The sequence below is a fragment of the Hylobates moloch genome, unplaced genomic scaffold (assembly GCF_009828535.3).
Source record: "Hylobates moloch isolate HMO894 unplaced genomic scaffold, HMol_V3 SCAFFOLD_15, whole genome shotgun sequence".
Taxonomy (NCBI): domain Eukaryota; kingdom Metazoa; phylum Chordata; class Mammalia; order Primates; family Hylobatidae; genus Hylobates; species Hylobates moloch.
This window is the reverse complement of record NW_026652290.1, coordinates 61,670,400-61,682,923: the sequence shown is the minus strand read 5'-3', so window position 1 is coordinate 61,682,923 and position 12,524 is coordinate 61,670,400. Positions and strand designations below refer to the sequence as shown.

The 12,524-nt window shown below is 36.6% G+C and overlaps 1 protein-coding gene across 1 annotated transcript in view; it reads right to left on the bottom strand.

Moving 5' to 3' along the window:
* Positions 1-3,904: 3,904 nt before the first annotated feature.
* Positions 3,905-12,524, bottom strand: part of WDPCP (WD repeat containing planar cell polarity effector) — a 496,574-nt gene continuing 487,954 nt past the window's right edge. Inside the window, exon 18 of the mRNA XM_032178078.2 lies at positions 3,905-4,368. Coding sequence (XP_032033969.1) covers positions 4,300-4,368 — 69 coding nt within the window. The 3' untranslated portion in view covers positions 3,905-4,299. The remainder of the gene's footprint in view (positions 4,369-12,524) is intronic.

Below are 12,524 nucleotides of genomic sequence, written 5' to 3'. Positions count from 1 at the left end.
CATATAATGACATTCTATGTCTTTTAAAAATGTTTTTGACTCGAAGTCTGTTTTCTCTGACGTAAGTATAGCTACTTCTGCTTGCTTCTGGTTTCTGTGTATATGGAATATTTTTTCCATTCCTTTGCTTTGAGTCTGTATTTGTCTTTACAGGGGAAGTGCATTTCCTGTAGGCAGCATATAGTTGGTTCCTGTTTCTTTATCCATTCAGCCAGTCTCTGCCTTTTAAGTGGAGAATTTAATCTGTTTACATTCAAGGTTATTATTGACATGTGAGGTTTTTTATTTGTTCTTGTTAATTGTTTTCTTGTGGTTTTCTTTATTCTTTGTGTTTTTTTTTCTTTTTCTGTTATTGCTGGTTATTGTGGTTTGATAGTTTTCTATAGTGATACCTTTTGAATCCTTTCTGTTCTTTATTTGTATTTGGTTTATGAGTGAGTTTTATGGTTTCATGTGTTTTCTTGATGATAAATGTCATCCTTTCATTTCCAGGTTTAGGACTTCCTTGAGCATTTCTTATAGATCTGGTCCAGTGGTGATGAATTCTCTTAGTGTTTGCTTGTCTGGGAAAGACCTTATTTCTTCATTTATGAAGGCTTATTTTGGTGGATATAGTATCCTTGCTTGGCAGTTTCTTTCTTTCAGCTTGTTGAATATGTCATTCCATTCTCCTCTGGGGTGTAAGGTTTCAGCTGAGAAATCCACTGATGGGGTTTCCTTTATAGGTATATAGATACTTGCCTCTTTCTGATTTTAGAATCCTGTCTTTGTCTTTGACTTTAGACATTTTGATTATAATGTGCTGTGGAGTAAGCCTTTTTGCATTTTATCTGTTGGTGGAATCTCTGAACTTCCTGGATCTGCATGTCAGTCTCCTGCCAGACTTGGGAAGTTTTTATCAATTATTTTGTCAAATAGGTTTTCTAGGCCTTTCATTCTCTCTTTGCCCTTGGGGACACCAGTCATTCAAATATTTGTTTGCTTTATGTTGTCCCAGATGTCACAAAGGCTTTGCTTATTCCTTTAAATCCTTTTTTTCTTTATTTTTCTCTCATTGGACTATTTCAAAAAACCCATCTTCAAGTTCTGAGATTCCTTCTTCTGCTTGAACTAGTCTATTGTTGAAGTTTTTGAATGTATTTTGTATTTCAATTAATTCTCCATTCCAGAATTTGTTTGACCCTTTTAAAAAATATCTATCTGGTAGATTTCTCATTCATATCCTGAATTGTTTTTCGAATTTCTTTGTATTGTTTTTCAGAATTTTCTTGTATCTCCTTGAGCCTCTGTAAATGAGCATTTTGAATTCTTTGTCTAAGGTTTAATGAATTTCTTTTTAATTGGTATCTGTTGCTAGAGAATTCTTGTGTTTCTTTTGGGGTGTCATATTTCTTTGCTTTTTTGTGATTCTTATGTTCTTTTATTGATATCTGTACATCTGGTGTAACTGTTGCTTCTTCCACATTTTTGAATTTGCCTTTGTAGTGGAGGACTTTTTCCTGAAGATGTATCTATGATGTTGGTTGGATAGGGCACTTTGGTGTTGATTTGGGTGCATGCAGTAGTGTAGTTCCTGTATGGTTTCTTTGGCTATAAACAGTGTTAGTGGTACCTGTGACTTCCATGTAGCTTAGGTGCAATTATTAGTGGAGGCTGTGCTGAAGTTTTGCTGGGGACTGGGATGCCAGGTAGGCCAGTCTTTGGGCCCCAGGAGTGGCAGTGGTAGGCTGAAGTGATTATCCTTGAGCCCTGGAGTGGTGTATGCTGATTCTAGTGTTAGTGGGTCCAGATGGCTGGTTCTTGGGCCTCCAGGTGGTTTGCTTGGATGCTGGCACTGGCAGTGGTAGGCCACACATGTGGGGATGCTCTTGGGCTCCTGGGCAGCAGGTGTGATATGGGTGATGGTAGTGGCAGTGGTGGGGCAAATCATTGGAACCCAAGTGGTTCAAGCTGCTGTTGGTGGTGGCTGCAATGGGTTGGGAAGACCAATCCTGTGATCCACAGGTGGCATATGTGTTTGGGTGCCAGCTGTGGTGGTATTGACAGGTTGCATCAGCCTGATCTCAGACCTCAGGAGGAGTGCTCAGATGTCAACAGTGATGGGCTGGGTTGGGCAATTTTCAGGCACCTGGACAGCATGCTCAAGTATTAGGGGGAGACACTGGTCCAGCAGACTTGTTATCAGGCCCCTGGTAGTGTGTTTAGGCACTAGCTATGATAATATGGGTGGAGTTGTCTCTAGGCCACTGGAAAAATGCTCAGATAGGGACAGTGGCAACTGTGTTGCAGAAGCCTGCCACTGGGGAAAGTGGGGCCACTCTCAGTGGGAGCAGCAAAGGCAGACAGTTCTGGAGTGTTTGATTTTCTTGCACTTCAGTCTTGCAACAGCTTGCAGCAGCAGCAGTCATCGGATTTGTCTTTGAGGCACATGAGAGTGCCCAGCCTCCCCTCTCCCTCCTTGGTCTGGGAGTAGCAGCAGTAGTATCGGCTCCAGGGCAGGATACAGTCCTTTCAGGACTAGGGTCTCAGAATGGTGCCTTGTGGTAGCTACTCAAGTCTTAGGGGCCTGTGGGTCACAGTGTCAGCTCCCTCTCTGCAGCAATGCCTCTGCACAATCTTTAGGCAGCTCCCTATGTGAGTCTCAAGTTGATTCAAGATGACTGACTAGATCCTACTGGTATGCACCTCATGAGTGTCAAGGGGCTCTGTTCTAGCTAGGATTGTAAGAGTTTGTGGCAGGAGTGTGGACCCTTGGGGTCTCTTACTTGCCTTTTCTCTGTGTCACAGAGCTTCTCCTGGCTTCCAGTGCATCTTGGCCAAGGAGGCTGCCTCATTTCTCTCTCTTTCCTTGCTTTTGGTGCTTCCTAGAACTTCTTGGTTGAATTCCAGTGTTTTCTCCTGGAGGATCTATTCTAATTGTAAGTATCTATTTGATATTTTGGTTCCTTTCCATGGATGAGGTGCATACTAGTAGGATCTAGTCAGTCATCTTGAATCAACTCGCCTCATGATTTTTCTGAAGCTGCTTCTTTTCTTAGAACTTTTTCTTTGGGATAGAGATTATAGCCATCCCACACATTTCCTTAGTTATTATTTTTTGAAGATTCATAGCATATCGTTTATGCTTTACTGTTCGGTTTTTTTGCCATTTAAAGTACTCTTAAATTGCTTTTGTTAGGCTTTGACAAAGAGAATCTGTGATGTGGTTTTACTCTGCCTTCCACCCAGCTCTCGGAAGACCTATAATTTTTGTACTTAGAAAAATTAATAAAGATATTTCTACTTTAGAAGGTAGAATATAAAGTTTTCAAAAAATAAAATGAGACATATTTGAAAAATTGATCAAAATATAAGAAGTGCAATGAAAATAACTTGTGAAATTTACAAAGAAAAATAAAACCAATATATTGAGGATTCAGTTTAAAAAATACCACATACAAACATGTTTCCTCAGAATTTATAAAACTGTGGAAAACAATGTGGTAATATATTTCACAATTCTTAAAAATACTTATTTTCTTTCACACAACATTCCAGTTTGTCCTAAGGAAATAACAAGAATATGTATATATAAACAACAAAAAGACATTAGTATTAATATAAACCTTAAACTGAAAAGTGATTAAAATGTTGATCAACAGATAAATGTTTAAGTGTAATTAGAAAATGCTCATTACAAAAAACAGGATAGTAAACTATACGTATTATGTGACCCTAGTTTTATAAGAAAAATATATTTATAATAAAGGACAATGAAAGGAAGCACACATTTTTAATTTTATTTTTAATAACTTACATATTTTTTTCAAATGTTCCATCATGAATATATATTCTTAAATTTAGAGAAAAATAAAAATAATAAGATTAAGAGATATCTGTTCTCTGATGGTTCTAGAGCTGGGAAGGGGTGTGGTTGAAGAAAGTTGCTTAATGGGTATAAAATAGTTAGATGGAAGGAAAAAGTGCTAGGGTTGTATAGCACAGTAGCATGACTATAGTTAACAATAATCCCACTGGGCCTTGTGTTTAAGAGCAGGGTCTCTGAAGACATCCTTGTTGAAGACAGTTTTGCCCAAGCGGATATTACAGAGTATTTGTGGGCATGAAATGATTGTAGTTATAAATTTGCGCAACAGACTTGATCTTTGACCTCTTGATGATCTTCTTGCCTATGGCACCTATCACTTTGTAGGGACAGTGGTCAATTCCAGACACCAGAGATATGGTTATAGGGGTGATCTGAAGTGCCGTAATCGATGTTCTACATGATGATGTGTTGGCCTTGAGTCCAGAGTAGCATCAGGCCAGGACCAGCACCACTCTCCCAGGTTTCACAAACTTGCCCATTTCGACAACAACCAAGTAGGCCTACATCAGAAAGGAAGAAAGCACACTTCTGCTAACTGTATATTTCAAAAAAGTTGGAAGATTTGAGATGTTCCTAAAACAAATTATAAATGTTTGAGGTAATAGATATCCTAATTACCCTGATTTGATCATTGCACATTGTATGCATGTATAAAACTATCATATGTACTCCATACATTTGTATAATTATCAATAAACAAATTTAAGATATCTATTGCATATGAAAGAAATATAAATAAATGAATACAAACTTAAGAAAGAAGTATTCATAAGAGGATAAAAATATGAGTTTAAAGTGATAAGATAGCAAAAATGGTAAGACAATAATGTATGCTAAGATTAATCAATATAAGCCAATTAAAACCAGAAGGTAAAAGATTGAATAATAAAGTGATACGATGTTTAAATAATATAATAAAATAATCTAATATTAATGAGTTTTAAAAATAAAATCACACTAAACTGGAAGAAGTAAATAAGGTAGATACCCAGATTAAATCTTCACATTAACATCCTGTAAGAATGAGAATAAAAAGAGTTTTCTGAGCTGAGGAAGTTTCATAGCTTTAGTGACTGACTGAAGATTGCTGAGAGATAGAAGACAGTATCTATTTAATGGTGCCATTTTCCCCTGGTTTCTCATAATTGAAAAAGCAGCAGCTCTTAGATATTTTAAAAGGAATTTAAGGGGATTTGGGGTTGTTTCTTCGTTGTCATGTTTTTGGAAGTTCTTAGTTACAGTCTCATCGTGACCGTCTCAGAATGATAGCCTCAGATCCAGAGTCTACATGACTTCTGGCTCTCCTACACGTAATTAAGTGTTCATGTTCTAATTCCAAATCCCCAAGAGAGAGTATCTAATTGCTTCCATCATTTATGTTCTGGGGATAGGGTTGGGAGTGAAGGAACAGGGTCAAATAGTACAAAAGATCTGTTCCTTCCAGGGTTATAAGCAGGACAGATTCTCAAAGAAGAAATATTGGCATCTCTGATACATGTCGTGAATAATTTTAATTTCTATATGTAATGTGAATAATCACAGATAAAGCAAAGGATTTTTTTTTTAAGTCTCAGTGTCTTCCACTGTACTTGTGAATTATGTGAACACAGTAATGGTAGCTTCATAGAGTGGTCACAAAATGAGAACATATTGATGTCTAGATAGAATTATCTTAAGTAAATCTCTGGATTGAAGATTTCAGCATCTTCTCACTTATTTGTGGGATCTAAAAATCATGTCAATTGAACTCACGAACACAGAGAGTAGTAAGATGGTTACCAGATGCTGGGAAGGGTAGTAGGAGGTTAGGGAGGAAGTAGGGATGGTTAATAGGTACAAAAAAAAAAAAAATAGCAAGAATGAATAAGACCTACTATTTGATAGCACAATCGGGTGACTATAGTCAATAATAACCTAAATTTATTTTTTAAATAACCTAAATAATGTAATTTGATTATTTGTAGCTCAAAGAATAAATGCTTGAGGGGATACATACCCCATTTGTATGATGTGCTTATTTCACATTGCATGCCTATATCAAAACACCTCATGTACCCTGTAAATATATACACCTACTCTATACCCTCAAAAATTTTAAAAAGTTTAAAAAAATTATAAAATATTATCAAATGATGATTTTAATTCTACCCCATAAAATTAAATAAGCATTGTATTTCACCTTTTAAAATAAGTCCATTCATGCTATGTAGACATTAAAACTAAATATTTTAGGAAAATTGCTTTTGTTCTATGTACATGTTTAGCACTACTTCCCGTATAATTTTAAAATCTGAAATTCTTCTAGCATACAGAGTAAGTAGATTATGATATACTGAAGGATTAAGCTTCACTGTCTTGTGTCAGATTAATCTCTCATACATAGATTGTCACTTGACCTGATAGAAATATGACTGTAATTCACTAAAAAAATTCAGTGGATAAGTAACCATTTCACTATTTTATGTAGAATGAAGAATGTATGCTTCTTGACTGATTGTATAATTCTCCAAATTAAATTTAAATAAACCTCATAGTCACGCATTTTTCTCAGAGTTTCATAAGGATTCATGGAAAAGGTATATCTGATAGCTTATGTAGTGAAATAGAACAATTAAATATAAATATTCTGTGATTCTTCCCACTTTATTAGGGTTAAAGTGTGTTAAAGTTACTGAATGAGGATAATTTTGTATTTTTATATAAAAGTTTCTGCATTATTTTAAACTTACATTTTCTCATGAAACAAGTACAGATAAACTTTTGCATTTAAACAAAATAATTAATACTATGAGAACATTACTCCATTTGCTTATATGTTTTTGAATGAAATAGGTAAAATTATATGCATATAAATGAATGTTAAAAGGGAGTGTGAAAAATAAAGATAGCAGTGAGGATTATAGTTTGAAATTAATGTATATTTAATAAAGCAAATTTAAATAAAGTAAAGCAATGTGTTTTTGTCCTAACGGGAGGTTGTATGAAAGAACTGAAATGTATCATATTTAGGTAAATAGTTCAGCTATAGAGCAGAAATATTAACCTAAAAAATTAATTAAAAAGTTGAAAATAAATAGGTGGGCACAGTGGCTCATGCCTGTAATCCCAGCACTTTGGGAGGCTGAGGCAGGAGGATAGTTTGAGTTCAGGAGTTTAAGACCAGCCTGGGTAGCATAGTGAGACCCTGTCTCTATAAAAAATTAAAAATTAGCCAGGTGTGGTGGCATGCACCTATAGTCCCAGCTACTCAGGAGGCTAAGGTGGGAGAACCGTGTGAGCCTGGGAGGTGAGGCTGCAGTGAGCTCTGGTCGTGCCACTGCACTCCAGCCTGAGTGACAAAGTGAGACTCTGTGTCAAAAAAAAGTTAAAAGTATTAATAAACTTTTACATAACACATGAAAAATATTATGTAATTTATGTTAGAATCATTGTAAGAGGATAAAGGAATACTGCTTTTTTTGAAAAGTTGAGAATAAAACTAGAATACCGAACTAGATTGTTAAAATCTGATTTCTAAAATGAACTGTATTTTAAACGTTATGACTTATTTTTTCCAAGACCTAATTTTTTTTTTTTTAGACAGAGCCTCGCTGTGTTGCCCAGGCTGGAGTGCAGTGGCATGATCTCGGCTCACTGCAACCCCCGCCTCCTGGGTTCAAGTGATCCTCCTGTCTCAGCCTCCTGAGTAGTAAACTTCATGACTTATTTTTTATAAGACCTAATTTTTTTTTTTAGACAGAGTCTTGCTCTGTCACCCAGGGTGGAGTGCAGTGGCATGATCTCGGCTCACTGCAACCTCTGCCTCCTAAGGTTCAAGCGATCCTCCTGCCTCAGCCTCCCGAGTAGCTGGAACTACAGGCACATGCCATCACACCCAGCTAATTTTTGTATTTTTAGTAGAGACGGGGTTTCACCATATTGGCCAGGCTGGTCTCAAACTCCTGACCTTGTGATCCACCCGCCTTGGCCTCCCAAAGTGCTGGGATTATAGGCATGAGCCACCGTGCCTGGCAAGACCTAATTTTTTCAGAGCAGTTTTAAGTTCACAACAAAGTTGAGAGGAAGGTACAGAGATTTCCCATATATGTACTGTCCCCACAGATGCAATAGCTGCCCCCCATCAACATCCCCCACCAGAATGGTGTATTTGTTACAGATGATGACTCTCCATTGATACATCATCACCCAAAGTCCATAGCTTATATTAGGGTTTACTCTTGATGTTGTACATTCTCTGGGTCTTGACAAATGTATGATGAGCTGTATTTACTCTATCGTATCATATAAAATAGTTTCACTGCCCTAAGAATCCTCTGTGCTCCACCTATTCATCCCTCCTTTTCCTGTAACCCCTGGAACCCACTGATCTTTTTATTGTCTTCATAGTTTTCCAGAATCCCTTTTCCAGAATGTCATATTGATGGAATCATACATTATGTAGCCATTTCAGATTGACTTCTTTCACTTGGTATTATGCATTTAAGGTTTCTTCATGTCTTTTCATGGCTTGATAGCTAATTTATTTTAGTGTTGAATAATATTCCATTATTTGGATGTACTACAGTTTATCCATTCACCTACTGAAGGGCATCTTGATTGCTTCCAAGTTTTGTTACTTATGAATAAAACTTTGATAAACATCCATGTGCAGATTTTTGTGTGGACATAAATTTTCCACTCTTTTGGATAAATACCAAGGAGCTCAATTGCTGAATGATATATATGGTAAGAGTATGTCTAGTTTTGTTGAGAAACCACCAAACATTCTTCCAAACTCCCTGTACCATTTTGTGTTCCCATGTACAATGAATGATAGTTCTTGTTCCACCTCCTTGCCAGCATTTGGTGCTAACAATGTTCTGGATTTTGGCCATTCTAATAAGTGTGCGGTGGTTATCTTCTTGTTTTAATTTGCATTTCCCTCATGACATATAATGTGGAGCATCTTTTCATATGCTTTTTTTTTTTTTTTGCATCTATATGTTTTCTTTGGTGAGGTGTCTGTTAAGGTCTTTGGTCCTTTTTTTTTTTTTTTTTGAGATGGAGTCTCGCTCTGTTGCCCAGGCTGGAGTACAGTGGTGCGATCTTGGCTCACTGCCAGCTCCGCCTCCCAGGTTCACACCATTCTCCTGCCTCAGCCTCCTGAGTAGCTGGGACTACAGGTGCCGGCCACCACGCCCAGCTAATTTTTTGTATTTTTAGTAGAGACAGGGTTTCACTGTGTTAGCCAGGATGGTGGTCCATTTTTTCATTGGGTTGTTTTCTTATTTTTGAGTTTTGGGAATTCTTTGTATATTTTGGATAACAGTTCTTTATGAGATAGGTCTTTTGCAAATATTTTCTCCTAGTCTGTGACTGTGTTTTCATTCTCTTGGCAGTGTCTTTTGTAGAGCAGAAATGTTTAACTTTAATGAAATCCAGCTTATTGACTCTTTTCTTTTATAAATCATGTCTTCAGTGTCACATCTAAAAAGTCATCACCAAATCTAAGGTCATCTAGATTTTCTCCTTTTATCTTCTAGGAGTTTTATAGTTTTGTGTTCTACATTAAGGCTTGTGATACATTTTGAGTTAATTTTTTGAAGGTCTTCCTCTAAATTCATCTTTTTTTCTTTTTTTATTATTATTATACTTCAAGTTTTAGGGTACATGTGCACAATGTACAGGTTTGTTACATATGTATCCATGTGCCATGTTGGTGTGCTGCACCCATTAACTCGTCATTTAGCATTAGGTATATCTCCTAATGCTGTCCCTCCCCCCTCCCCCCCACCCCACAACAGTCCCTGGAGTGTGTTCCCCTTCCTGTGTCCATGTGTTCTCATTGTTCAATTCCCACCTATGAGTGAGAACATGTGGTGTTTGGTTTTTTGTCCTTGCGATAGTTTACTGAGAATGATGGTTTCCAGTTTCATCCATGTCTTTTTTTTTTTTAAGAAAAATCTCTTGTCCCCCAGGTTTGAGTGCAATGGCTTGATCTCAGCTCACTGCAACCTCCGCCTCCCGGGTTGAAATGATTCTCCTGCCTCTGCCTCCCAAGTAGCTGGGATTAAGGCGCCTGCCACCACGCCTAGCTAATTTTTGTATTTTTTTTAGTAGAGGTGGGGTTTCACCATGTTGGCCAGGCTGGTCTCGAACTCCTGACCTCGGGTTATCCGCCCACCTCGGCCTCCCGAAGTGCTGGGATTACAGGCGTGAGCCACTGCACCCAGCCTAGATTCATCTTTTGCATGTGGGTGTCCATTGTTCCAACATCATTTATTGAAAAGGATATATATATATATATATATATATATATTTCTTTTTTTTTACAATGTATTGCCTTTGCTCCTTTGTCAAAGATTAGGTGACTATATTTAGTGGCTCCATTTCTGTGCTGTCTATTCTATTCCATTGACCTGTTTGTCCTTCACCAGTACCACACTGTCTTGATTATTGTAGTGTTACAGTAAGTCTTTAAGTTGAGTAGTGTCAGTCCTCTAACTAACTTTATGCCCCTTCAATATTGTATTGGCTATTCTGAGTCTTTTGCCTCTGCATATAAACATTAGAATTGGTTTGTTCATATTTACAAAATAACTTGTTGGGATTTTGATTGGGATAGCATTGAATTTATAGATCAAGTTGGAAAAACTGTTGTCTTGATAATATTGTCTTCCTATCTATGAATATGGAATATCTTCCAATTTATTTATAGTTTTCCTCATATAGATCCTGTAAATATTTTGTTAGATTTATACCTAAGTATTTCAGTTTTTTGGTGCTTATATAAATGGTATCGTGTTTTTTATTTCAAATTGCACTTGTTCATTGCTGGTATATAGGAAAGCAATTGACCTTTGTATATTAGCTTTGTATCCTGCAATCTTGCTATAATTGCTTATTCCAGTTTTCTTGTGAATTCTTTTGGATTTTCTTCCATGTTTTTTTAAAAAAAGCAAATTGGTAGTTATGTAACTAGGGTTATAGTTGTAGATTATTAAAATATAGAAATATTCTTAGCAAAATCTTGCTACTTCTGAAAGTCAGTTTTTTTGGAGTTATTTCAGGAGATAGCAGATCTCAGTGAATTTCAGTCTTCAAAGTCATATTAGGGAACAACTTTATGTTACATATATATTTCTCAAAATTGTGATAAATACACATAACATATAATTTACCATCTTACCCATTTTAAGTGTGCAGCTTAGTGGGCTATGTATATTCACACTGCTGTGCAACCAACCTCAAGAACTTTTTTGTCTTGCAAAACTGGAACTGTCTACCAATTAAATAACGACTCACAATTTTCCTCTCCCCTCATCCCCTGGCAACTACCATTCTATTTTTGTTCTTATGAATTTGACTATTTTGGATACCTCGTATAGGTGGAATCATACAATATTTGTCTTTTTGTGACTAACTTATTTCACTTAGCATAATATATTCAAGGTTCATGTATGTTATAGCATGTGTCACAATTTACTTCCTTTTTTAGGCTCAATGTTCTATTTTGTGTGTGTGTGTGTGTGTACAGGAATACATAAGCACCACAGTTTATGTATCTGTCAGTGGACATTTGGGTTCTTTTTGCCTTTTAGCCATTGTGAATAACAATACTGTTATTAACATGGGTGTACAAATATCTGTTTGAGTCACTGCTTTAAATTCTTTTGGGTATATACTGGAAGTGGAATTGTTGGATCATATGATCATTGTATTTTCAATTTTTTGAGGAATCAACGTACTGTTTTCTGTAATGGCCGTGCAATTTTAACTTTGTACCAACGGTGCATAAATGTTCCACATCCCTGCTAACACTTGTTATTTTCTTTCTTTCTTTTATAATGTAATAGCCATCCTAAGGTATGTAAAGTAGTATGTGATTGTGGTTTTGATTTTCATTTCCACTAGCAACTACATTAGCAATGTTGAGCATTATTTCATGTGCTCATTGGCCATTTGTATATCTTCTTTGGAGAAATGTCGTTCAAGTTCTTTGCCCATTTAAAAATATTTTGCTATTTTTTGTGTGAGTTGTAGGAGTTCTTTATATAGTCTAGATATTAAGCCCTTATCAGATATGATTTGCAAATGTTTTCTTCCATTTCATAGACTGCTTTTTCTTTTTTTATTTTATTTTATTATACTTTAGGGTTTTAGGGTACATGTGCACAATGTGCAGGTTTGTTACATATGTATCCATGTGCCATGTTGATTTCCTGCACCCATTAACTCGTCATTTAGCATTAGGTGTATCTCCTAATGCTGTCCCTCCCCCCTCCCCCCACCCCACAACAGTCCCCAGAGTGTGATGTTCCCCTTCCTGTGTCCATGAGTTCTCATTGTTCAATTCCCACCTATGAGTGAGAACATGCGGTGTTTGGTTTTTTGTCCTTGCGATAGTTTACTGAGAATGATGTTTTCCAGTTTCATCCATGTCCCTACAAAGGACACGAACTCATCATTTTTTATGGCTGCATAGTATTCCATGGTGTATATGTGCCACATTTTCTTAATCCAGTCTATTGTTGTTAGACATTTGGGTTGGTTCCAACTCTTTGCTATTGTGAATAGTGCCGCAATAAACATACGTGTGCATGTGTCTTTATAGCAGCATGATTTATAGTCCTTTGGGTATATACCCAGTAATGGGATGGCTGGGTCAAATGGTATT